This window comes from Atractosteus spatula, chromosome 5, assembly GCF_055471065.1.
Source record: "Atractosteus spatula isolate fAtrSpa1 chromosome 5, fAtrSpa1.hap1, whole genome shotgun sequence".
Lineage (NCBI taxonomy): Eukaryota > Metazoa > Chordata > Actinopteri > Semionotiformes > Lepisosteidae > Atractosteus > Atractosteus spatula.
Window position 1 is genome coordinate 54,267,760 of NC_142710.1, and position 24,011 is coordinate 54,291,770.

A 24,011-nucleotide genomic window follows, 5' to 3' on the forward strand; every position below is an offset into this window, starting at 1 on the left:
TGTGGGGATTCATTGTAGTCAGGTGGCAAAAGACCCTTTAGCAATGTTCACTTCACAATAAGCATTTTTCAATTCAAATGGATTTCTGCATTAAAACACAAAGCCTTGCCTTCAACAAACAAGTTAATTCACCGGATGTCAGTGTTGTAAACAGTACAGACCAGATTTCTCCATGGAGACGAGATTTCACGGCAAATGCCACATTTTACACAGCTGCAAAATTGATAGGGTTTTAATTGTAGCTCTTATAGGGTCTTATGATTATCTATAATTATTTATAATAATTTAATGACTTGTCAGACTAACATAAGTTTTTTTTTCTGTTGTAGCTGACAATGCCAAGTCCCATGCCAGAATATCTGAATGTACATTATATCTGTGAATCTGCCTCTCGATTGCTGTTTCTTTCCATGCACTGGGCCAGGTCCATTCCTGCATTCCAAGCCCTGGGGTAGGAATTGTATGGTTACAATAGTAAATGAAGCAAAGTGGTACTAAATAGTTCCTGTTTGTTCTATTGGAGTTATTTTAACTGCACTCTGCACTTTGGTTTTTGGAGTACTTTTGATGTAGTTGTGACATTATACATGATGAATCTGCAGAAATTGAGAGATGTGACTCTCCAAATGTTTTCTCAACAGCCAGGATTGCAATACCAGTCTTGTCCGTGCCTGCTGGAATGAACTGTTTACACTAGGCTTGGCACAGTGTGCACAGGTTATGAGTCTTTCAACAATCCTTGCAGCTATTGTCAACCACCTACAAAATAGCATTCAAGATGGTATGTTGCCGTTTTTACTTTGTAAGCACAGAGCTGAAAATTGTTTTACCCTTTATAACAGCTGTAAACCTGACATTTTAAAACATGATCATTTTCATTACAGTTAAACACAATGTTGTATGTAGTAGCTCTGAAATCTGTTTTAGAATGATTTTGTGGATGCTTGGGCAAATGAGCTACTACACATAGCATAGCGAGACATTGCATTAGAATATTGGAAAAGACTAAAGATTTTGTGTAAATATGTACAAATACTCTATTGTTCATGCACAGCTTCTCTTAAATGTACATTTTTCCATATTTCACTGTACACCCTGGGGTGCTTACTCGATAGCTTAAACCTTTTGACCTCGGTATGTTTACGTGCTATATTTTGTTTTATTCTAGATAAGTTGTCAGGGGATAGGATAAAACTGGTGATGGAGCATATCTGGAAGCTACAAGAGTTTTGTAACAGCATGGCTAAATTGGAAATAGATGGATATGAGTATGCATATCTTAAGGCTATTGTATTGTTCAGTCCTGGTAAGTAATTCACTTCCAAATATGAACCTATATAAATATTTCTAATTTTATTTATATGTTTAATCTTATTTCCAACTATTTGTTTCTATCCAATGTCTTATAATAAAACATCTAAATCACTTATATTGTGTACAAAATTAAATAGTAAAGTTTAATAATATGTCATTCTGAACAAGTTTTTGAATACAAAAAGTGAACTGTAATTCAGTTTCAAAGTTTTCAAACAAGTACATACATGGGCAAAATGTATAATTTGTTCTTGTTTTGCGCTTGCCTTGTTTTGACCCTATTGTGGTGTCCTCTTGGATCTGGTATAGTGTGTATAGTCTTTTTTATAATCAACTGTATAAAATACTTTTTTTTCCCAAAGGAAATCTGAGTACGCTGTTTCATTGCTTCACTTCTCTATTACCTTCCAAATCATCTTTTTACTTGTATTATCATCATTTTTGATTTTCAACTTCACATGAGCAACATTTTGAGAAATCAGTGAGAATTAAACTGAATTGTTTCTATCTGCTTCTAAAAATAACAGAGAAAATCAAAACCGTAAAGACTGTGGAATGAGTCTTTAATCATGGTAAATAATTGCATTCCTTCAGATCACCCAGGTCTAAGCAGTACAAACCAGATTGAAAAGTTTCAAGAAAAGGCACAGATGGAGTTACAGGATTATGTGCAGAAGACATATCCAGATGACACATACAGGTATGGCCATAAGCATTGTTTTAAAGTACTGTGAGGATCATACACTTTTCCCAAGATATACAGTATATGAGTATAATCAAGGCTCTAGTTCTTCAAGGGTAGTTGGCAGAATATAGTGGGTTTACCATAAGTTTACAAGTAAAATGAGAAAAATGTAGAAAAATTACAACCTGGATTTTTGATCGTTCTAATTCTTATTTCTTCATTTCTAGATTAGCACGTATACTGATGCGCCTCCCAGCACTTCGGCTCATGAGCTCTGGCATAACAGAAGAGTTGTTCTTCACCGGCCTCATAGGAAATGTTCCTATTGACAGTATAATCCCCTACATTCTGAAAATGGAAACTGCAGAATACAACAGCCAGATCACAGGGACATCTGCATAGTCTGTAACTTTTAACAATTAGCCACTGTTTAAAGATGGCATTTCTATTTATTTTTTAAAATGTCTTCGGTTCTTTTTGCTTGAGGCAAAGAAGAGAAAAATATGTATCAGGGCTAGAATCAACAAGTCATTTTTTCGACATGTACACTCTTACAGTGTCCAAACTATTGTAAAGTGGAAACATGTTTTCCTGTTGTGAATACTATGTTATAAAATATGTTATAAAATAAGATAAAATAATGGAGATAGAAGATTCCTTCTGCACCTTTACTTAAAATTCCATGGATGGACCAGATTTTGAGTTTATACTTTGTATCAAAAAAGGAATTAATCTCATCAAGTGATGCTATTGCCTTTTTGTTCATTTTTTAATAATTCTGTAGCGACCATTGGCAGCAACAAAATTAATAATGAAACTTCAGTTTGTTAAGCCTTTTTAAAAGTTTTTCTTAACTTTTTTTATAAATAATACTAACAGTCCACATTTTAATTCTGCTAACAATAGCAACAAAATGCAAACACATATAGCAGCCATAGGGTAGATAAACATTTCAATGCCATTTACCAAACTCAGTGAAAAGTGACAAAATGACAAGATGTAAATGTTTTAGTTTTGAACTTTGTAAACAGAAATCCAAATATGGATTGTTTACCCTAAAATAAAAAAAATAGGAATATTGAACTTCTAATCATATAAGCCCTTTTGTGTGATTTTATTGCTGTTTTCCGTTAGGTTAATCATATGCAGGGCACGGCCTATGCAGAAACTAGCAGGCTGACTAGTGTTGGAAATTATGTGTGGAGTAGATTTGTGTTGAAATTCACCTCAGCCTTGGTATACAATACAGTGTGTTCTTGTTTAAAGTAAGAATGTTAAAATTGACAACAGCCTTGAAATGAATCTGTTCTTGTTCATTATGAGAATGTCTAGCGATCTTGGTAATTTCCTTACAGCCATTCATTTTCTAACCGTTTTGTCCAATACAGGGTCATTTATTTCATGTTTTTAACAGATAACATCAACAGCTTTCTCTAAAAGTAACCACAGAAATATACGTGGAGTTCCATTTAAATACTGAAAAAAAACGTTGCATTTCTATAGGTAATTATCAAAAAAGGTGAATAACTTAATTGATGAATACTTCATTATAAGGCTCAACAAAGACACATAAGTAGTGTGTTTCTATGAATATATTCACCTATAAGTACACATTTGAGAATAAATGTAGACAATTACATAATTGGATGTGGAATTTTTAATTGCCAACTGTACGTTTGTTCCATATACGTTTGTATTCACATGTCCATCAAATTCTCACCTTGTTTCCCAGATGGGAAATGTAAGTATCCTAATTTTAAACAATGGCCTTTTTGTTTGCATGACATGTTCACAGCTAACTTTTCATTTGCTGCCATGACAATCAAATGCTGTATGAGATGCTCGCTATTTTGTGAAAGATTTGCAGTTTCTTGTTTGTTATTTTTGTTTCATTTTTAGACATTTTGAGGCTAGTTTCTTCACAGAAACAAAATAAAAGTAAAGGATTTGCACACTAGTAAGCCTTTCTACAACAGCTAGGTGCAGTGTTTCAAGGCTCTATAAGAGTGACAAACACTGTGGGTCTTATGTGAAGACATGCTTTTTCTATTATCCTGTATTCCTATATATTGCAAACAAGATCTCAAAGATAGTCTCTAAATTATAGTGTTGTATGTTGGTATTTGTCAGCTTTCTGATGGTTTTGTTTTTTTTTTTGCATAGCAAATGATTTCATATTAACAATTAGTAGCTGTTACCTTCAAAATTGTTATTAGTTGCAAATCTGATGTTAAAGATGCACGCTGTATATGAAGAAATGGTAACATTATATTTATAGATTTAAAAATGGTAACTTGTTTTGCCTTTCCAAAGTAAATCTGTGCATAGAAATGTGTAACTCTGCAAATCAACATGTAATGATGCCCATAAAGCCATGTCCATCCATAAAATCCACAGTATTTGGTACAACAGAATTGATGTATAACTTAATTTTAACCTGAATTGTATGTATGTTAATAATCTGATCTTTAGGTTTTTAAAACCTGCCAAGACTGTTGTTTATCTCTTTTCTTTTATGTGAATTTGGCTTTGTACTGTACATGTAATTTCATTGAAAATGAGTGCATGTTCTTTTTTAATCAGAATCTTTTATAATCTGGTCTGTGTCTTCAATCCTGAAGAAAAGTTGCATTGTTGTTTTTGTATATAGAGCATTGCAGTGCATGGATTAGCTTATGCATTTTATTAAATGCTGTAAAAATGTGGAGTTACAACATTGTGGCTAAAAAGATACTACTATCTGAAAGAGCAGTTTATACAATTAAAAGTACTTAATGCAGTTTTGTGATGCCTTGTTTCCTGTGTGGTTTTAATTGGTTTTGTATGACTTGGATACATAATTGTGTTCTTCAGTCTACATTGCCCTAAGTGTGTGGTTTAATTTACATGCAAAGGTAGTTGCAAGAATCTTAAAAACATGATCTATGTATCATATATGTAACATATGATATGCTAATGTTACCCACATGATCTGTTGTTAACTATGGCCCCCTGCTGTGTGTCCCAGGCTAATGCATGCACAACATAGAAGTCACACTCACCTCACCTTTTGTGCACAACACCTGGATATTCAGTCTACAGAGCAAGAGTAGGCAATTCCAGTTCTCAAGGGCTGCAGGGTCCATTGTTTTTCATCTAACTTCTGGTACTAATTACTGAATTGAAAAAGCTGTTTGCTTAGAAGTCAGGTAACCTGTTGTTTTTTAGATCTTAATCGCCTGCTGTTTGAAAAAGTATAATGGACAAGGGTAGCCAACTGTGGTCCATGCAGTTCAGTACTGTATGTCTTATGAGTCACTGTCAAAACAATTTCTAAAGGCACCTGTCTGTTGTGATACATATTTCTTTTAACTGAGAAAATCGGGAATGACCAGTTCTAGGCCGTGAGTGCTACTTGGTGTTGGTATACTAATTTCATGTCTCGGCTACTTAAAGCACAATTCAGCCACTTCAGAGGTAAAAAATGAAATAGTTCCAAGTGTACAGATACTAGTGATATAATGGTGACCAATAAAAGCATCTGGATTTTGGTTTTCCAGGACCATGTCCTAGACCAGGAGATCTCCGTCCTGTCAAAGAGGCCAGCCTTTGCTTGAAATTTTTATTTCATTTCACTTCGCTTAAAATGCTTTCGCTTTTAAGATATTTTTGGGAATACCAGTATTCACAATATTACAACCCAATATTATAACAATATATTTATTTGTGCAGACCTACCCAAATATGGAATGCAATTCTGACAAGTGCCTGATTCTGTGTTGATCTTGGTATAGACTAATAAAAAGCGACTTCTCCTTCAGTTTGACCAGATTATGAGAAGCATATGTCAAAATAACGGTATAGCTTAGAAAAACAGAAGTTTGAGATAACATTATTTTGAAATAATATGTTGTAATTATGCCAATTGTCTCAAAAAAATTGTTTTTACAATATATTTTTTACTGTATTCACAACTACTATACTAGTGTATAATAGGTCAAGGTGTAGAATGTGTTTAGATTTAATTTTGAAGATTTGTATGTTCTTATGTAGGTAGTTAATAAAACACCACAAACAGTAAAACTATACATTCTGGCCTGTTAAGAGGAAGGCAGAGTCAATCTTGGGCAGGGAGACTCATTTGGGTCAGATCTAGAGCAAATTGAAATTAAAAGGGCCCTGACCAATAACACACCAACATCTGAAACTCATCTCTATTGTAGGCAGAGATGATGGTTAACATGGAAACCTTCGTAATAGCCAACACCAACAGGAGTATGGAGCCCAGGAGTTCCCAGAAAACCTCAGTCAAAGCTTTCAGGACTAAAAAAATGTTTGAAGAACTAACTGGTGTCAGGCAGGCCTGGCTAATGAAAGTTTTTCTTCATTGCTATTCAGTCTTTAGTTTGAAATAACTAAATCTTGATTAAATACATTCTGCAGTAAACCCACTGAATTACAAAACCGTCTGGCTTTCAAATTTATGTATGCAGGTGTATATACAGTATATATAATATATATTCTGAGATATTTCAAATGCAACAAATGATATTGGTTCCATTCATTGTGTTTTAAATGCCTCTTAGTATATTCCTGGTTCTGAGTTATTGAGTTACGATATGAGAGAATATCTAGATCTTCCTTAAAGTTTGATATTAATTGAATATGTAATTTAATAGACGTCTGAGAACGAAGAATAGAACCACTGTCAAGCACACCTTCGTATCCAGCCCTTGCCAAAGAAAATACACGCAACATTATTTTAATACACACATTCGGCTCCGCCGGAAACTGGTGAAATTGAGGCATTGTGGTTAATGTAGTTCAGTGAAAGCATAATGATTCGTGAAATGAAATTATAATAATGCTTGTTTACGATCTATTTTAATTTTTATAACATAAGATGGAAAAAACTTTTAAGCGAAAAAGGATTTTCATTAAGGTACAAATTTGTGATATCCCGAAAGATGTCCCGAAAGCCATTGAACTACAATGACAATAATGCAGTTTGATTCATGTTTTACCCGCAGGTCAAAGGTAGTGAGGCATGTATTGTAAGTAGAGAGTGTATGTTTTTTTGTTTTGTGTTTCTGCATGTAAAATTAGCTAATAACAATGCCTATGAAAGGAAGGTTTCCCATTAGGAGAACACTGGAATATCTTCAGAAGGGAGATGTAGTATTTAAAAACTCCGTGAAAATAATGACTGTGAATTACAACACGCATGGAGAGCTGAGCGATGGCGCAAGGTCAGTGCGGAGAAGACTGCATCTATAATAAGATACTGTACAAAACAAACACAAAAGTATTTGTATGTTATTAAGGGTTTTTTTTCAGTCGGATAAGAATTAATTTAGGACAAAAATGTCCATTTATTAAACGTTGTCTTAATATTGTCTTAAAGCTTTTAGAAAGTGTGCCACTATAATCAATTAAAATAAGTTTTGTGTCACTAAACTTATTTTATTTTTTCCTCCAGAAAGTTTGTATTTTTTAAAATTCCTCAAATCCAGTATAAAAACCCTTGGGTCCAGATCGTGATGTATAAAAATCTAACTCCGTCCCCATTTGTGAAGTTTTATCTTGGTAAGTATTTTTCTAAAGAATGAAATTAGTCTGGATACGGCATGGTTTTGAACTGCGTAAGCTGCATTTAACTTACTATTCTGTTATATAACGGGCGGTGTTTTGTAAGCACTGGGAGCTGTAAATCATTGAATTTATCCAAAGTGGTCACAGCAATAAATATACAATAAAAACGATGTTGTATATATGACATATAATATTAAAAAACGGCAAAGCACACTCAAAGGTGTTGAGGTGCTGTTCAATGAGAATCTTATCAACAAAAGTCTAGCACATGACTTGGCTTGGTGAGGATGTTTATAGACCATATTTAACAAAACCTGCTTGTTTCCCTATATGCAACCTATTCTCTCAAGACTTTTTCAAGAGAGATATATAAGAACCGCGGGCTTATAGTTAAGTTCCCTTGGCCTGGCGTTTTTTTTTGGGATGGTTTAATACAGTAGATTTCTTCTATAGAGAGAAGAATTTCAAAATCTTAAAATTTAACAGATTTTAATATTTTTTCCAGTCTTTTTTTAATGTGTATATTTTATTATGTTGTAAATTCCTATTGATCCCTAAAAGCTCTCGGACCTGCTCTCTTTCTTACGTTAGTCCTCCTAAAATGCTAAGGCAGTTCTGCTGTGTCAATCTCAATAAAGTCATGTGAATGGAAGACAGCACTGTATTACATATTTTCTTCTAGCTTTTAATTAAAAGGGATTTAAAATACATTTAGGTCCACATCTGGATACAAAGCTTAACTGTTATGAAAGGTTAATAAATGTAGAATACACAATATGGAAAATAACCATACAGGATTAGTTAAAACATTGTAATAAAGAGAAAAAATCAATAAAATTGTAAGACGCAGTGGAATGTGTTTAGACAAGGGTGCTTCCTGCTTTCCTAACTGTTTTTCCTGCCTGTGCAGATGACGGCGAACAGGTTTTGGTGGATGTAGAAGGAAAGGATCACATACAGATAACGCATCATGTCAAGAAGATTCTGGGCAAATCTCAGTGAGTAATGGCAAACTTGAAGATTTTCTCAATCAAGGTTTATCCCAGTGAAGTCTACACTTTGTCAAGAAAAAAGGCCGAGGTTTTTAGTTTATCCCTCACAAATGTTTAAAAACATAAGAAAGGTTGCAGGTGAGAGGAGGCCATTTGACCCATTTTACTTTTTGATAGTTCGGTAGCCAAGTGAATCTAAAATTTAATTTAGATGTTTGTTAATAATAAGTCAGATACTGGTACTCAACCTCCTGATAGTGAAACCTATTTTAGACCACACCAAGATTTCTTGTAAAGAAGTGTTTCCTGTTCTCCCAAATGAATTCCCTTTTGGTTTATACTCCTGGCCCTAAGATCTGTAATCATTGTTGGTACTTGTTGGAAATTCCTGATTTTATTCTTAAGGCTGTAATCTTTTTGTGGTCAGGTGACCAAAAATGAACTCAAAAATTCGAAAATTCTTGCTAGTGCATTGTAAAGCTTAAGTATAACTTGCCACAACTTAAATTCACACATTTATCAATATGCCCAAGCATTTTTTACTTTTTTATTCCTACCACCATGAATAATAAATGCCAAAATCCCTTAGTGAGTTTGAGAGAGTGGCTTTGTGAGCCATCTGTTAATTGGAAAAACCTGTATAATGAGACATACCTGGTCCGATTGACCAACTAGCATTCAGGAGGAGTGAAATTCCTCATGAGGAAGAAGAGGTGTCAGGATAGGCTCCTTGTAGAATTAGCCACTCCTCTGGGTTAAAGAAGAGTCTTTATAAGAACAGCCAGGAGGGAAAAGGTTTCATTCTGTACCTAAGCTCTGGTGTGAAATGATAGAGAGTGAGAGCCCCAAAGGGGGAAAGTCCTCATTAGTAATGAGTTGAGTTGGCTTACAGGCCTGAAGGACTCAGTGAGTTAGAGGTGCTTGAGGGAAATACAGGTGTGAAACAGGCAGACTCCATAGTTGTCTGCCAGGTTCAATGGGGTTGAAGCAAGAGAGGGAAAATGATAAAACTTGCTGCTGCTGTGTCAGGGAAGCAAGCATTGTTACAAAAAGCTTCACTGGCCAAACAGGATCAGCTGGGATAGTTAATGAGAAGAAAAGTTAATGCTAGTTAGTGAAGACCTGATGTTTGCTAAAGAACAAGAACAAGAGCAAAGAGTTGAGTTTGTTATTGAATGTAGATTCAGACTGGGTGGAACAGATTGAGTCTAAATAAATACTTTAATGGATTTAAGGTGATGTGAGTGCTAGTTTTATGAGCCCCATCCTTTTATGGTTTTGTGAAGTTCAGTCACATTTGCACTTGGGTTGTATGTGTTCCCAGTTTCTGGCTTGATTGAGTTTGACTCACCAGTGTTAAACTTCATTTGTCTAGTGTCTGCCCAATCTGTGATTTTGTGTTAAGTCTTAGCAGCAAAGAAATTACAATGTTTCAGAAACCAATCCCCCTGTTTTTGTGTAACTAGTTTGCAAACTTGAGAGATCAGGAACAGCAATGTGCCTGAAAAAGATTCCTATACTACACCACAGCTTACATCTTCCCAATGAGAAGTTTTGCTGCTAAAATTCACACTTTCTTCAATTTCTGTACATAAAAGAAAAACAACTGCATTTGCTTGTTTACTAAGCAACTACAGTGTCAGTAGCTCCATGTTTTTTTAAATATTTAATAGATCTCGGCACTGCATGTTGTACAAGTTCTGCTTTTTATTTTTTGCCCATTTATATTTATATATTTTAAATCCCAAAATTTCTAAACAGTTTGCTGTATGTTTGTAAGTCATGGGAGATATACAAAAACACCCTTGATACAGCTTAAAATTACTTTTTTAATTTAAAGCTTTATTGACGTTGAAAATTGCATCTATTCTCAGTACCTGCTGCACTGGACAGAAAGGTTTTTTCTCCTGTTCTTCTCGTCACCTCCTTCTCCCTCTCCTCCCCTCACTCAGGGAGGTTTTGCAGGCTGAGGAAATGGCTCGGATGGTGGCGTCCAACCCTGCCCATTTCGGTCCCAAGAAGTACTGTCTGAAGGAGTGCATGTGTGAGGTGGAGGGCCAGGTGCCCTGTCCTGGCCTGGTACCCTTGCCCAAGGAAATGACGGGCAAATATAAGGCACAGATGAAGTCAGCTGAGGACTGATCACACATGCCTGGGACTCTTGTATATATGTTGTGGCTCTTCATTTGATGGAATTTTGTGTCTGTTTAAAGGAGATCTGAAAGTGCTGATTTTTTTATACAAAGAAGTTTAAGCTGTTTTAGTTCATTTACTACCACTGGTAGTGCTGATCCCCAGGATTTTTTTGTACCATCTGAGATGTTGAAGGAGCGCAAAGCCATCTCCTGAGCCTTTTGGGTCCCTGAAAGAAGACTTACTGTCACATGGGGTTATCGTGATATGTGTATCTAGAAAGCCTTTACATTCCTAGAAAAGGAGAAGATCATATTCGATAAACATTACAAAATCATAACTTAAAAAATCTTTTTGTCATAAAAATAAAAAGCACTGAAAGTTCTAAATTATTTTATTTGTGTACCTTAATTAGATAACAGATTTCATCATTGATCTTTCGATGATCAACCAATTTAAGGGCTGTAATGCCAATGCTGGTGGTGATAACAGATGATAACATCACTTAAAGAAAAAATAAGTTTTACACTTTCTTGGGCAGAAGCCAGTTTTATTAGTGCAGAATGACATCAACCCCGATCATGAAAGGAGTACAGGCAGTATATTCAAAGCTACATTATTAATCTTCAACATTTAACACAAGCATTTACAATGTGTACTGTTTATAGTCTATAGCTTTTCTTTAGTGGTAAATTTTGATAGTGTACATACAGTACTGGACTTGATTAATGTCAGCTTGGTTTAAACAAGGTCTCAAAAAGCTAAACTGCATAAGAGCGGTCTAAAAACATGTCTAAATAATTTTTTCAAGATGTATCACTGATATCCATAATACTTTTTTGGTTAGTGTTACAGTTTTAAAACAAGAAGAAAGTCAGTTTTACTACATATGTTTTAAAAAGTTAGGCTGAAGAGAAAGATTTTATATATATATACAAAAAAAAATTAAGTTTACTAGTTCCATAATTCTGCGGCTCCATTTTTCCAACACTTCTTCTATAACACAAACTTGTGCTTCCAGTGGAGGTATTGGGGAAATTTTAGTACAGAAGGTGAGCTAATCTGATTCCAATACAATGGGAATGACAAAGCAGGTGGCAATATGAGGTCCTGGGAAAAGTACTCCCTTTTTTAATGGAATTTGTCTCTACAGATTAAGGAAGCTACCCATTAATGAGTGAATTCTTTCAATTAAACACTAAAGGACAAAGCTAAAGAAGCCAGAGAAATTATGTATTTTTATGGACAAATTACTGATTTATTGAGGTGAATGAAGGGAGCCATACTGGGACATGTTTGGTTTAAAATGATTTGGACAAAAACTGACAAAGCTATTGTTCAGCATGTTCATGAAAATTGTATGAAATATCGCTCAGAGGGCCGTCACACTGCTAGCATGTAACAGTCAAGGCACCTGATTACAGAGAACCATCTAAATAATTCAGTTTTCACTACATACAGATTGTGGCAGACTGGACAGTTGCCTTCTTGAATTTAAGCCATACAGCTAACCTAATGTAGATGAATGAAAAGGGACAAAGCAGAATAGACGGCACTAGAAGAAAATAAATGCTTCGCTAAAGTGAAACATTGTTTTTAAGACGGAGCTAAACCTATAGGTAGTGAAAGCAAAATATTACTGATGGCATCAATGTATATAAAAGGTAGCTAATACTTTACAGCAATAGAAGCAGTGGTACAGAGTTTTTAACATTTTGCCAATCATCCTGCAACATTAACATCTTTAAATATACAATAGTTTGGGCTAGCTTCTGGCTTGATTTGATTTTTTTAATGAAGTATTTCTGCAAGACATTTTCTGTGTATGCTATTAAGACATTCCTAAAATTATAAAACAATCATTCACATAGTCGTTTTTCAGTTCTGAAATGAGATATTTAGTATAAAACACTGCCCTGCCTAAATGACCATTCTTACGGTGTGTACCCACTTCTCAAGAACTAAATTTAAGTCACTGAATGTGAAGGAAATCAAAGTATAAAGACATAAACAGAATAATATTCAGTGTATTTCAAATTTAACTCATTTTACTAATTGAAGAAAGAATTTGGTGTACTTTTTCCAATATTGTGCTTTTTGTGGCAAATGTCAACAGAAGGGTCTGCAGATGATAATACACTCGAGTACATTGGTGTACAAGACAAAAAACAGTATAGGACTGATCCCCCACCCTTCCAGACAAATACACACAAAAAAAAATTAGTGCGTTTTTCTTTTCTGCTCTTGTAGAGTGCGCTGTAGTTCTCGTAGGTTCTCCGACAGCAATTCCACTTCGTCAGCCCGGCCACTCTGCTTGGCATCAAAAATGTACGCTCTGATATTATCAATCTGCTGGATCAGCAGCTCTTCCTCAATGACGTTTTCATCAATAGCATCATCGGTGTCAAAGGGATTGGTGGATGCGCTCTCGGCGACTGGTGTGGTTCGTGCTTCGCTGAAAGGATTGCCGTTGTCCTCCTCGTCGAATGGGTTCAGGTACCCCTTGATCTCGCCATGGCCACTGGATCCCACCTCCTCCTCCTCGTCTTCAAATGGGTTGTATTCCTTTTCACCGTTCGGAAGCTTCCTTATTGAGGCGGACTGTTCTTTTGAAATTTCTTCTGCGAAAGGGTTCGAGGGGTCATCTTCAATGGGCGTGGAGTCTTCATCTTCGAACGGGTTTAAAGAGGTAGCAGGCTTGTTCTGTTCTGGTTTTGAACGGTGTCTCAGTTCATCCTGCTGCGGCAGAGGAGGAGTCTTTTCCCGGCTAGGCAGGTGATGGAAAGCTTTCATGGACTGCGTTTTGGATAAGGGGCTGATCTTTGTTGTGGCGGCACCTAAGCTTTCACTGTCTGTGGCACGTTTCCCAGAATCCTCTCCCTGAAAGGGCGAGGCCTCCCGAAAATCTAAAGAGCGTGTTCGCATGTTTTGCGATGCCTTACAGTGCTCTCGCTCCCATTCCTTCTCCTCCAGGACCTGGAGCTGCTTCTGCTGCATGGCCTCCTCTTCGGCCATCTGCTTGGACAGCCTAATGGCCAGCATGGTCTGCTGCTGGTCGTACTCGTCCTGCAGCTGACGGAGGTTCTCCTCCAGCATGTTGACTTCGTCTACCTTATTAGCCGCTTTGGCCTGGCGGATGAAGGATTTGATGTTGTCTATTTGCTGGAGGAGAGGATCCTTGATCTCCTGGGTGTGCAGAACGCTGGAGTTGGGCAGCCATCCACTCGCTTTGGTCATGGAGGGCTTGGGCAATGGCGTGGCTTCGCCGTTGGTGCTGGCAGCCAGACGGAACTGATCTCGGGGCTTCTCTTCGGCTCTCCTTTTTTGCGTCTCGAGCGCAGCCTAGAACAAAAACAAATGTGGTTTTACGTAACTGGATGTGCTATCATTCATTTCACTCTTAACAGCAGAGCCAGTGTACAGTGTCTCATATCTCAGATGACCATTTGTTTCAATATTAAGGAAATGCATTCAAACCGAGAAGCATGTTTTTAATGATTTATGCAATTTTTCAATATTTTTCCACTTATAAAAAGATGAAGAAACAGATCTGAAAGGGATAACAGAAATATACGAGTTACAGTTTGGTGAAACCTTCTCACCTGTCTCTCCAGCTGCAACTTCCTCTCGATCTCCTGCTTCCGTTTCTCCTTCAGCTCGTCGTATTTTTCTTTTGTAGGCAGGGACATCAGCCCCAGCAATTTTTCCTAAAAAATACAGCAGGAGTTTTCAGAGATGGTATTGAAAGAGGCTTTTTTTTGGCCCTGCAGATTCAGAAAGAGGAAATCTTAAGAAAACACTTGAAAACAAACAGCACAGAAATTCAAAATAGGGTCTGAAATCCCTTAATTTATACATTTGCATCATCTTGACCTGTGTATTGGGTATTGAGATAAACAATATTTCTGACCTGCCTTTCTCTCATTTTAGTTATCTTTGCTACTTTTTAAAAAGACAAAAAAACAAAGATTTTACATTCCAGTTTCCACTCTCCGTGTCAAATGTCCTTCAGATAACTAACAGAAGGTTTTGTGAAAAGGGAGTATCTGGAGTAGAGAGTAAAACAATAATTAAAAACGCATATGACCTTCCCTCCTCACCCCCATTCCAGTCCTACCTGTACAAAGAGTGTGGCTGAGTATCTAATCATCCGCTGTAGCTGCTGGGTCTTCGGATGTGGCTTTGGCTCCTCATTCATGCCTAGTGTGAGAATTTTCTTACTGCATTAAGAAAAGTAGTATATCTAAATTACTGACATTATGACAAATTCATACAAGAAAAAAATAATGGTTGTTGCGTTTGCTGTTGCATTTTATAAATGTAGAATCTCCTGACAGTATCAGGGACCAGCAGGCTATAAAGTTGTTATTTTTTAAAACTGTAAAGTATGCAACAGAGAGCACAACTGTATTGATTTTATTAAACAGAAAAAAGTAAACAACCATTCTCTTCTCAACAGCTCCCTTCAACAGATTAACAATAATAGGACTATATACTGTATTTACAGGCGAAAAAAAACATTGCTACCTGTGTTGCTGCACTGCAATTATAATGCCTGAAGAATAAAGTCAGTTAATATCCAGTCATCCGAAAAGTATTTTCTTGTGGGATATACCTTAGTGCATCTATCAGCTCATAGTACTTCTGGACCTCCAGCCTGAGGCCATTGGCATGCTCTAAATTGTAGGTTGTCTCCCCAGCACTGAAAGTAAATAAAGGGATAAATTGGCAGAAAAAAAAATCATTAGTAAAAATGATTAAGGTGGCTAAAGTGTTTGAAAACCAATATTGTTCTTCAAAGCACCGGCTACAATACTTTGGATTTTGTTATAAATCATGCAGATATTACTTACTTTAATGATTCTGCCATTTTTATATACTCAGGAGCCTTCTGATCCACTTTCTCAATGCAAATTCTCAGTTTCTAGAAAAAAGAGGAGGAAAAAATAATTTAGCAGTAGATAGAAATCATTCTCAGGATCGTTCTGAAAATATGCTGTCACTTCTCATTACATTGATTTCAGAAATGCATCTGGCAGTGAATAATGATATGGTTAACATATAATACTACTCATAATAACTGGATAAGGAGTGATATTAGCTCAAGCTACGGTTATTTCAGTCTTCACAGATCTTTCACAGTGACAGGAAATGGAAGCTGGTAGCAAGTCTTCTGTTTGTTCTGCATTCAAACATTGGAAGTGTGATCACTGAGAAAAGGCTCACAGTGTGACCACAAAACTACCCGGAAGCAAATTCAGGGGTGGTCACAGACATCATATGGTGTTATCAGTGGGATTTGAACCCATGCCTCCAAAAAAAGACCAGACCACTTGTGTACAGTACGTCACAGAACAAAGAGAGACCAGACCGCTAATGTACCTCATAGAGCTTGACGATATCGGGCACGTGGTCTTTCTCTTCCAGCTTCTGCTGGCGCTTCAAAAGCACGTCCATGCAGTGGCGACAGCAACGGATACGGTCTTCGTCCTTCTCCTCCAGCACTGAGCTCACGCTACTCAGGCTGCTGATGCTTCCACGGCGGGAGCTCTGCACACTGACACTGGATGACTGGCCGGGGCTACCTGGGGCACACAGGGCCTCCCTGGTGCCGCTTGTTAGCTTGTCTGACATGGGAAAAGCACAACAGCTCTAACCCCAGACCCTGCCTGCACACAGTTTATTTCATTCCAGGATTGAAAATCCTGAAAGGAGCTGGCAAAGTTAGCTTAACCAAAAACTTCAACCTCAGCCTTCATCAGCTTGAGTACAAGCATCTGGTAAAATAATAACGCCCCCCCCCCCCCATCAGTCAGAGAAATTTTCTGTGAACTGTTTGGTGGTTGAGAAATAATTAAGCAAAGTATTTGTTTAAAAAAAGAACTAAAATGAGACACAAACTAATGTTTATATGATTGTATCCAGTTGGTTCCAAAGCCTGTGCACACTTAAATACTAACACTAACAAACCCTAATGTACTCAGAAACTGATCTTTTATATATGCATACCTATTTTCAATAAATAATCCTCCCCTGGGGAGCTGGCATTCTAAACCAAAGCAAAAAGGACAACTACATGCATGTGCTCAGTAACAAACTGGGGGTTTATTGATTCATTAAATATTTACTCTATTTTCCTTGAATTCTCTGATCATTAATTCTGAGTCCCATCAGTTCCTAATACATTACAGATTCAGTTCATCATTGAAGAATGAACTTATTCCAATATCTCTTTCTCCTACTTTTTCTTTCTTTTAAAGTCTTTTGTTCTTAGTTGTACTGGTCTTGTAAGTGCAGTCTTTGTTGTATGATCTGGCAGGCCAGCTCTGCAAAACTTCCTTCTGCTCTCCACTCAAATGGGATTATACAACTTAATTTCTGCAAAAGCGCTCTGACAGATATTTTCCTGCTCTATCCAGCAATTCTGATTTCACCCACTACCACCATCAGAGCACTTAAATAATCAATGCAGTCACCCAAGATGAGGGAAAAGTGGCGTACACATCCAAAATATACCTGATACTTAATATTAGTTAGGACAAACAGTACAATATCCTTCTTCAAACAAAGAACTGTAGGGGTTTAGTACAGATCCACACATTTTGTGCAGGCTGATCCTAAAATATCCTGTAAGGATGTTCAAAAGAAGAATTCAATACAATCTAAGCAACCTCAATGGACCAGCAGATCTCTTCTCATATCTCTCTTTGCTATGTACAGACAACACAGCATACAATGTGAGCAGATGCCCACAGCCAGGCCACAGGGAGGGGCTTCCAGAAAGGTGGTCACTCACGTGCCAGGGGTAGGGTTACAAACTCCATGCACTTCTTGCACATGATGGATCCACAGAGACGGCAGTGGTGGCGTCTGTTTCGAATGTTGAACTTGTTGCCACAGTCAGGGCAGAATGGCACATCTTGGTCATTTACCCACGAAACAACAGACTTTTCAATTGCTAAAGAAGAGAATTATAATAACCAACAGTTAAAAAACAGGGCGACTGAATATATCATTTAAAAGACTGACGAGTCTTCTACTCACCTCTAATTGTGGCAGCATCTGCATTGGTCCTATCAAATGCTGTTAACTAATAGTGAGAAGGAAATAAAAGACTTATGTATTGCTTAATGAACACATTTTCACATTTGTCACTTCTCATTATATTGATTTCAGAAATGTAATTCTTAGGGAATAAAGCAGATCTGTACAAACGTGCAAAACTGTGACTGTGATAGTTCATCCTTTAGTGTATTGTATCACATAGTGTACTGTATCAGATACAATGAAACACCAAGAATTAAAATCTACACCTGGACGACCCGTCAAAGACATAACGGTTTACATACAGTATATACATACTTTAAAAAAAAATTTTAATTTGTAGCATCTAGAGATAATTCGTTATTCACAACACAGAGATTGAGAGTTAAAAATGTCTCTGTGCTATAAAAGTGTGTTGATGAAATATTGTATTTTATCCACCTAGTTTATCTGATGACACATGAAATTGAAAGTTTGTTAGTCTACCAATAGGCATGAAACAAATTAAGTACAGAACTTGTTTTTGTTTGAGCTACACATCAGAGAATCTCCACAACAACTTTCAGTATTTTATCTCAGGAATGTCAGCAAACCCCTTTACAATGAAATACCACTCACCTTTTCCAATCTGATTATTAATTTATTTACTTCAATAACATAGTGGTCAATTCGTGCAGCTCTGTGTTTCTTGAAGCTTTCTAGGTGACATCTGGTTGCACCTAGACATGGGAAAAAGTATGTTGGCTGAATTATAATGTACTGTATGTAGTATAAATGAACAGATCCAGTCCTCTAGGATAACCCTAACCCTGCTACTGAGGAAACACAGCCTGCTGGTTTCCATGCCAGTTGAGCTCTCAGCTGGTTTTCAGTGCCAGGTAATGACTTAATTGATCAGCTTGCTTGTTTAGACTTTTATCAGATTTGTTTCTCCTGTCAATCCTGAGTGTCAAGAATTCTCTACTGCAAAGGGTGCTGTTTCCAACTTCAGCATGCAGAGTTTAGAGTCCCTCCTCAACGGGCTTGCTGTTATTTCTGACTAAACAGCTCTTTTACTTGTTTGTGACTTGATGATGAAAAGACACAGGTGGGAATGACACTATATAAGACATACTCTGTATCAGGAGTGAAGTCCAATTGGTTATATTCAGTGGAAAAATACAGGTACAGGGTTGATACCAATTATAGATCCCATTTGATCTTTAATGATCCGAAAGCAAATTTATAAACATACCGCAAATAGAAAACTGAACTCCATTAGCTAGTGTTTTAAGGACAATTAAAACAGAGCAAAAAATATGACATACTGTAGTGTTCCTCCAGGACCAGGGCTGAGAACCACTGATCTAGGGCTACAGGGTTCTTTGGTCTTACCTATACAACTATCTGATTATTTAGATAAAAAGGGCTTGTTTTGTATGAATTACTAATGAAAAAGTAACAATGAAATGTGCAGGGCTCCAGCAAGTGAAAGTCTTCTACTTTTACACTTGTGAACTATCATAACTTATGATATGACATAAGGTTGTCTGCTTAGCAAGTAATTAACAACAACAACAAACACAATAGTGAAATCTTTATCTGCAGCCACATTTTTTATTCAACTGTGTGTAATTTAACCATCCCCCACAAGTATTAAAACACATAAAGTGTTAATAAAAGAACCTAAATTCTACAAGTAATAATACTGAATTTATCTCTGTAGTCCACCTGAGCCCGGTGGTTAAATAGTCATTAAATACGGTGATCTAATGGTTCAAGCATTTTTCCTTTTACAATTCATTTTGACTAACAACCTCATTGACTTATTTTGAAGCATTATCAAACTGAGTTAACCGATTCATTCTGACTGCAAACTGTCACTCTCATTTTTGAAGCAATATTTATTTTTGCAAAATTCCTCACCCACTCTTAGTGCTATAAGGAGGCATGCATTTTAGTTTGCATTTTGGCAAGTACTTCATATGATTTGTCTATTTTCACGTTTTAATACATATTTTGAATGAGTCAGCTATACAGATACTGACTGCAGGGCATTTGTTAAAAGTGTTTCAGTCTTACCCAGTTCTTGGGGTTCCCACATATATGGATCAACTCCTCCATAGTAGAAAGACTCATAGCTCCCAGATTCAGCTCGGTCTTCCCCATCACGCTTCAGGAGCTTGTCTTTGGCTTTCTTGGCTTTCTGCACCAGACCTTACAGGAGAGGAGAGACACCCGGAGGATTGACATTTAAATCAGGAGTCCTTCATTAGTTAAGAGGGAGTAACAGAAATGCCATGAATGAAGGTATAAATGGCTGAGCAAACAGCGATAGAATTGAATAAAATAGGGAAACCCAGGCAGCAAATAAGCCTGAAATGCACGGAGGCTGTTGTCATCCAAGGATGTCTCTCTTATTATGTTTAAAAAAGTCATGAAGCCACGCCTTCACTTCACCCCCGTCTCAACATGGCAACATCCAAACCATCCAAACGTACAACAGGCCCAGAAAAGTAATAAGTAATGTTTGAACAGGACAAAAAAGTTTGACATTAGCTTGTTTGAACAGGACACGTGCTAATAAAAGTTTGACATTAGCTCCTTTCTCACAAAAAGAAAAAAGATCAACTGAAACCTCAGCTGGAGAAGAAAAAACTAACTTTGAGGATTAATTGATTAATAAAAATTCCTTACACTTACATAGTGCTTGACAGATAATAGGGACTCCATTACCAACAATATGTGGCCCCCACCTGGATGATGCAACAGCAGCCAAAGTGTGCCGGTACACTCACCACACATTGGCTATCAGTGGGGAGGAGAATAGAGTGATGAAGCCCCATAGATGGGGATTATGAGGCCATGACCGGTAAAGACCAAGGAAATTTGGCCAAGACACAAGTGTACATCCTGGGATTTTTAATCACACGGAGTGTTGGGAACATGGTTTTATATCTCATCCAAAGGACAGTGCCTTTTTTTTTTTACAGTGTCCCCATCACTATAATGGGGAATTAGGAGCCACACACACTGTAGGGTAAGCACCCCTTACTGGTCCCACTAACAACTCTTCCAGCAGCAACCTTAGCTTTTCCCAGGAGGTCTCCCATCCAGGTACTGGCCAGGCTTACACCTGCTTAGCTTGTCAGTTATGAGTTACAGGGTGATAGAGCTCCTGGCCTAACCTAACCTAAGGTTTTAAAGCTGGCTCTTACTTTTTATCTGTCCCTTGACGTCCCTGTCTTCCCCAGAGTGCTCGTCCTCGTAGTGTGCCTGGAGCTGGTAGAAGGACTGCAGGTCCTTCAGGCACAGCGGACAGAGAAAGCCTTCCCTCACCTCCCCCTGCTCCTCGAACGGAGGTGGGTAGCTGGATGCCATTTTTGAAATGCGGGCTGCTGGTGGACAAAAGCTGTGGAGAAACGGAACTGCTGGTGCCAGAGAGAGGCTCCCCCAGAGTAATATGGCTGCCTCATAGTGCTCCAAGCCAGAGGAAAACTTTAGCCTTTAGGTATTCCATGGCCATAAGCCACCCACATAGAACCTAAAAAAACATCAAGACATTCAGTAAAAATAACCTACATTTTCTTTATGAGCTTCTGCATTCATGATTTTCTTACTTTTAAAATATTCAATATTTTACAGTGTGGGTGATAAGCACAGGACAGGTCGAATGAAGAACTTGTAAAAATGCTCTAAAATCAAAATTCAATAAGGCATTCAACAATCAGACAGCACTGCCCTGCTTAGACAGCAGTTTCATTTTTGCAACATTAAGTATTAAAACAGAAACAAATGCCTCTATGCATTACATTTTCCAATTGGGAGTTTTCCAATTGTTCTCCAAGTGGGAGTGTGAGTCATTTACTTCCTGCAATGCACTTCCATTATGGAATTATATCAGGAAACCTTAAATGAATAAACCAGTCAAGAAAGCATGATTTTAACAGTAAATACAAATTGTTAGTTTTCAGCTTGTGACTATGATGTAACTAGAATCACAGACACTTCACTTCCACTGCAATAATTCAGTATTAATATTTTTTCAGTACTGCTGTATCCAACGAAAAGTAAATAATGAGATCGAAGTAAATAATTGTTTTAGCAATAATGTGAAACTCTTAAAACATGATACAGAAATGGTTGATATACAAAATTAACATTTCACTGAGCTGTTTACCATGAAAATAAATGACAACAAGAACTCTTTAATTTAGAGCATTAAAATAGTTTAAACATACAGGATACAGAAGTTTTAGAAGTTCTATGGATACCTGAAAAAAACTAATTCTGACTGTGTCAGGCACTGTGGAGCCTGAAGTACACTGAATTAATGAGTAAGGATTGGTAAAGGATTTGTTGCCAATAGCCAAGTTTTTTTAAAAATTGGTAATTAAAAATTGGGAAGGTGTATCATAAACAATAATTGGCAATTCCAGATTAAAATAAAAAAATCAAGGCAATGGTTTAGAAATACACCACACAACTATTGGTGTGTTTTCTCCTAATCTGTTTGATCTAATAGCACTAAAAAGTCTTCCTTATCTTCATCACAGACTAGAAAAAAAGAGACAGCTGCTCTTAATTTAACATTGTCCCTGTTATATTTAATCCCTTGGGCCTGCTGGAGAAATCAGAGCTGCCAGGCTTCAGCACGCCTTAAAAGGGTGCAATATAAGAGGGTCACTAACAGCAGGGGGGAACAGAATACTGGAACAGAAAAGGTTGTACAGATGTTAAAAGCCTCAGCTGAGTTTCTCATAATTAAACGCTTGTAAGGTCCACACCTCTCAATGGCTTCTAAATGGCCTTCTTTTGACGTGAAACGCAGGCGTGTAGGCACACCCAAAGAAATTAAAACAATTTAATTTTTATTCTATCAGCTGAAGTGTTCAGTGTTTTAACTCAACACAGCATGTCAATACTTTAACTTGATTTTAAAATGAAAAAAGAAAAACCATTTAGCGAAAAGCGCTACACAAAAGCCTTATAATCACGAAAGGCCAGGACAGCTGCTCCAAACGAGCACAATTTGAAGGAGGTAGCATGAGGCTTGACTCGTACTCTTCGGTCAGTTACCGAGGGGCATGGGGTGGCTGACTGATTTTGTTTCACTTGGTGAATACTTCACAGTATCGCCTCCTTAAAGAGTCGTGCAAATCTTCTGTAACCCTCAACACAACATGGTTACTGTGTGAAATAAGGCTTGAAGGCTTAAAAAAATGGAGATGAACAAGACAAGTAAGTAGTCCTTGACTGTCGATTACAACAAGGACGTGTTCTCGGATGTCTTGGGATCCGCTGTTTCTTAAGCGTTTTGTTCTAATCACTGTACTTTTAGATTATTTTACACTCACTTACTAAAACCACAAAAACAATCCAAAGATCTATTATCAACACTCACGAAGCATTTCGCGTGACATGTTTAAAAGCATATAATCATTATTGTCTTGGGTCTATAGTAATATTAAATATGTATGGCAAACTCTTGATGGGATTTAATCAAGTTAAATTTACAAAATGTTATTGGTTAATCGTGTAACAGAAACAAACACTGTGTTGCAAACACAATAATAAAAGAGACATAATCGGTCTAGTGCACAGCTTTCAGCATCAGAATATTTGAAAAATTAATCAAACCGATAAGGAAAACCCTGGCTAATATACACTGTAGTGCTCTTTCGCTGAACTGGATCTGTTACTACACACAATGCAGAAATCACACAACAGAAAATAACCCGATCCAGGCGAGAAAAGCAATCATCCGTCATACATACAAAACGGATAAATTAATCAATGCGCTAATACTCACAAATCACGCTGTATAGATCTTTTTTACTGATAGTACAGTATATTTTGACAGCTGCCGATCGCTGGCTACATAGAATACACTCTCCACAGGTGAAAGGTTACCCACAGCCCTGCCAGTCACATGACGTGCCACGTGATTACAGTGCAGCGCAGTGTAGCGGATAGGAAGGCAGAGAGGACATACAGCACTAAAACATCTTTTCTGGGGTCTTCTGTTGCATGTGGATTAACAGTTGATCTTTATATCATGTTTGACTTCTTTCAGAAAGAATTTTTGCATTAGAATATATCTGCATGAGAATACATCTCTGGTTTAAAAAAGGCATATTACATTTTTTATGTCAAAACAGGATTTCAAAATAATTTCTGCACTGTACTGTATAGCTCGCACTGATGTAATACGGTTAATAACCTCTTTGCTTTGGTTATAACCCTGGAAGCAGTATTTTGTACAGTCTGGATAAAAATGACTTGGAATGTCA

At 37.1% G+C, this 24,011-nt stretch overlaps 3 protein-coding genes across 3 annotated transcripts; 2 read left to right on the top strand and 1 right to left on the bottom strand.

The window, feature by feature from the left end:
* The first annotated feature begins 245 nt into the window (after positions 1-245).
* LOC148835278 (nuclear receptor subfamily 2 group C member 2-like) lies at positions 246-4,778 on the top strand. Its single transcript, XM_088917794.1, has 5 exons — positions 246-451; positions 642-781; positions 1,169-1,306; positions 1,909-2,014; positions 2,227-4,778. Exons 1-5 carry the CDS (start codon positions 336-338, stop codon positions 2,399-2,401), a joined length of 675 nt encoding a protein of 224 aa, XP_088773920.1. The 5' UTR covers positions 246-335; the 3' UTR covers positions 2,402-4,778.
* A 2,223-nt stretch (positions 4,779-7,001) lies between these two features.
* On the top strand, positions 7,002-11,084 carry LOC148835279 (small ribosomal subunit protein mS25-like). Its single transcript, XM_088916416.1, has 4 exons — positions 7,002-7,227; positions 7,458-7,564; positions 8,481-8,568; positions 10,515-11,084. Exons 1-4 carry the CDS (start codon positions 7,094-7,096, stop codon positions 10,702-10,704), a joined length of 519 nt encoding a protein of 172 aa, XP_088772542.1. The 5' UTR covers positions 7,002-7,093; the 3' UTR covers positions 10,705-11,084.
* Positions 11,085-11,224: 140 nt separating this feature from the next.
* LOC148835280 (rabenosyn-5-like) lies at positions 11,225-23,647 on the bottom strand. Its single transcript, XM_088916414.1, has 12 exons — positions 23,531-23,647; positions 20,937-21,262; positions 19,801-19,935; positions 18,358-18,458; positions 17,740-17,785; positions 17,492-17,653; positions 16,078-16,322; positions 15,549-15,619; positions 15,311-15,397; positions 14,813-14,915; positions 14,298-14,402; positions 11,225-14,037 (listed from the first exon to the last, which is right to left on the bottom strand). Exons 2-12 carry the CDS (start codon positions 21,097-21,099, stop codon positions 12,916-12,918), a joined length of 2,340 nt encoding a protein of 779 aa, XP_088772540.1. The 5' UTR covers positions 21,100-21,262; positions 23,531-23,647; the 3' UTR covers positions 11,225-12,915.
* Positions 23,648-24,011: the final 364 nt, after the last annotated feature.

Excerpts from the sequence above, each read along its gene's own strand:
- LOC148835278 (XM_088917794.1), top strand. The coding sequence starts at position 336 with ATGCCAAGTCCCATGCCAGAATATCTGAATGTACATTATATCTGTGAA. Across the intron at positions 782-1,168 it reads ACAAAATAGCATTCAAGATG|ATAAGTTGTCAGGGGATAGG; the intron begins GTATGTTGCCGT and ends GTTTTATTCTAG. Across the intron at positions 1,307-1,908 it reads TATTGTATTGTTCAGTCCTG|ATCACCCAGGTCTAAGCAGT; the intron begins GTAAGTAATTCA and ends GCATTCCTTCAG.
- LOC148835279 (XM_088916416.1), top strand. The coding sequence starts at position 7,094 with ATGCCTATGAAAGGAAGGTTTCCCATTAGGAGAACACTGGAATATCTT. Across the intron at positions 7,565-8,480 it reads ATTTGTGAAGTTTTATCTTG|ATGACGGCGAACAGGTTTTG; the intron begins GTAAGTATTTTT and ends CTGCCTGTGCAG. Across the intron at positions 8,569-10,514 it reads AAGATTCTGGGCAAATCTCA|GGAGGTTTTGCAGGCTGAGG; the intron begins GTGAGTAATGGC and ends CCCCTCACTCAG.
- LOC148835280 (XM_088916414.1), bottom strand. The coding sequence starts at position 21,099 with ATGGCATCCAGCTACCCACCTCCGTTCGAGGAGCAGGGGGAGGTGAGG. Across the intron at positions 18,459-19,800 it reads GTGGGAACCCCAAGAACTGG|GTGCAACCAGATGTCACCTA; the intron begins GTAAGACTGAAA and ends TCCCATGTCTAG. Across the intron at positions 16,323-17,491 it reads TGTAACCCTACCCCTGGCAC|ACAAGCTAACAAGCGGCACC; the intron begins GTGAGTGACCAC and ends TTCCCATGTCAG.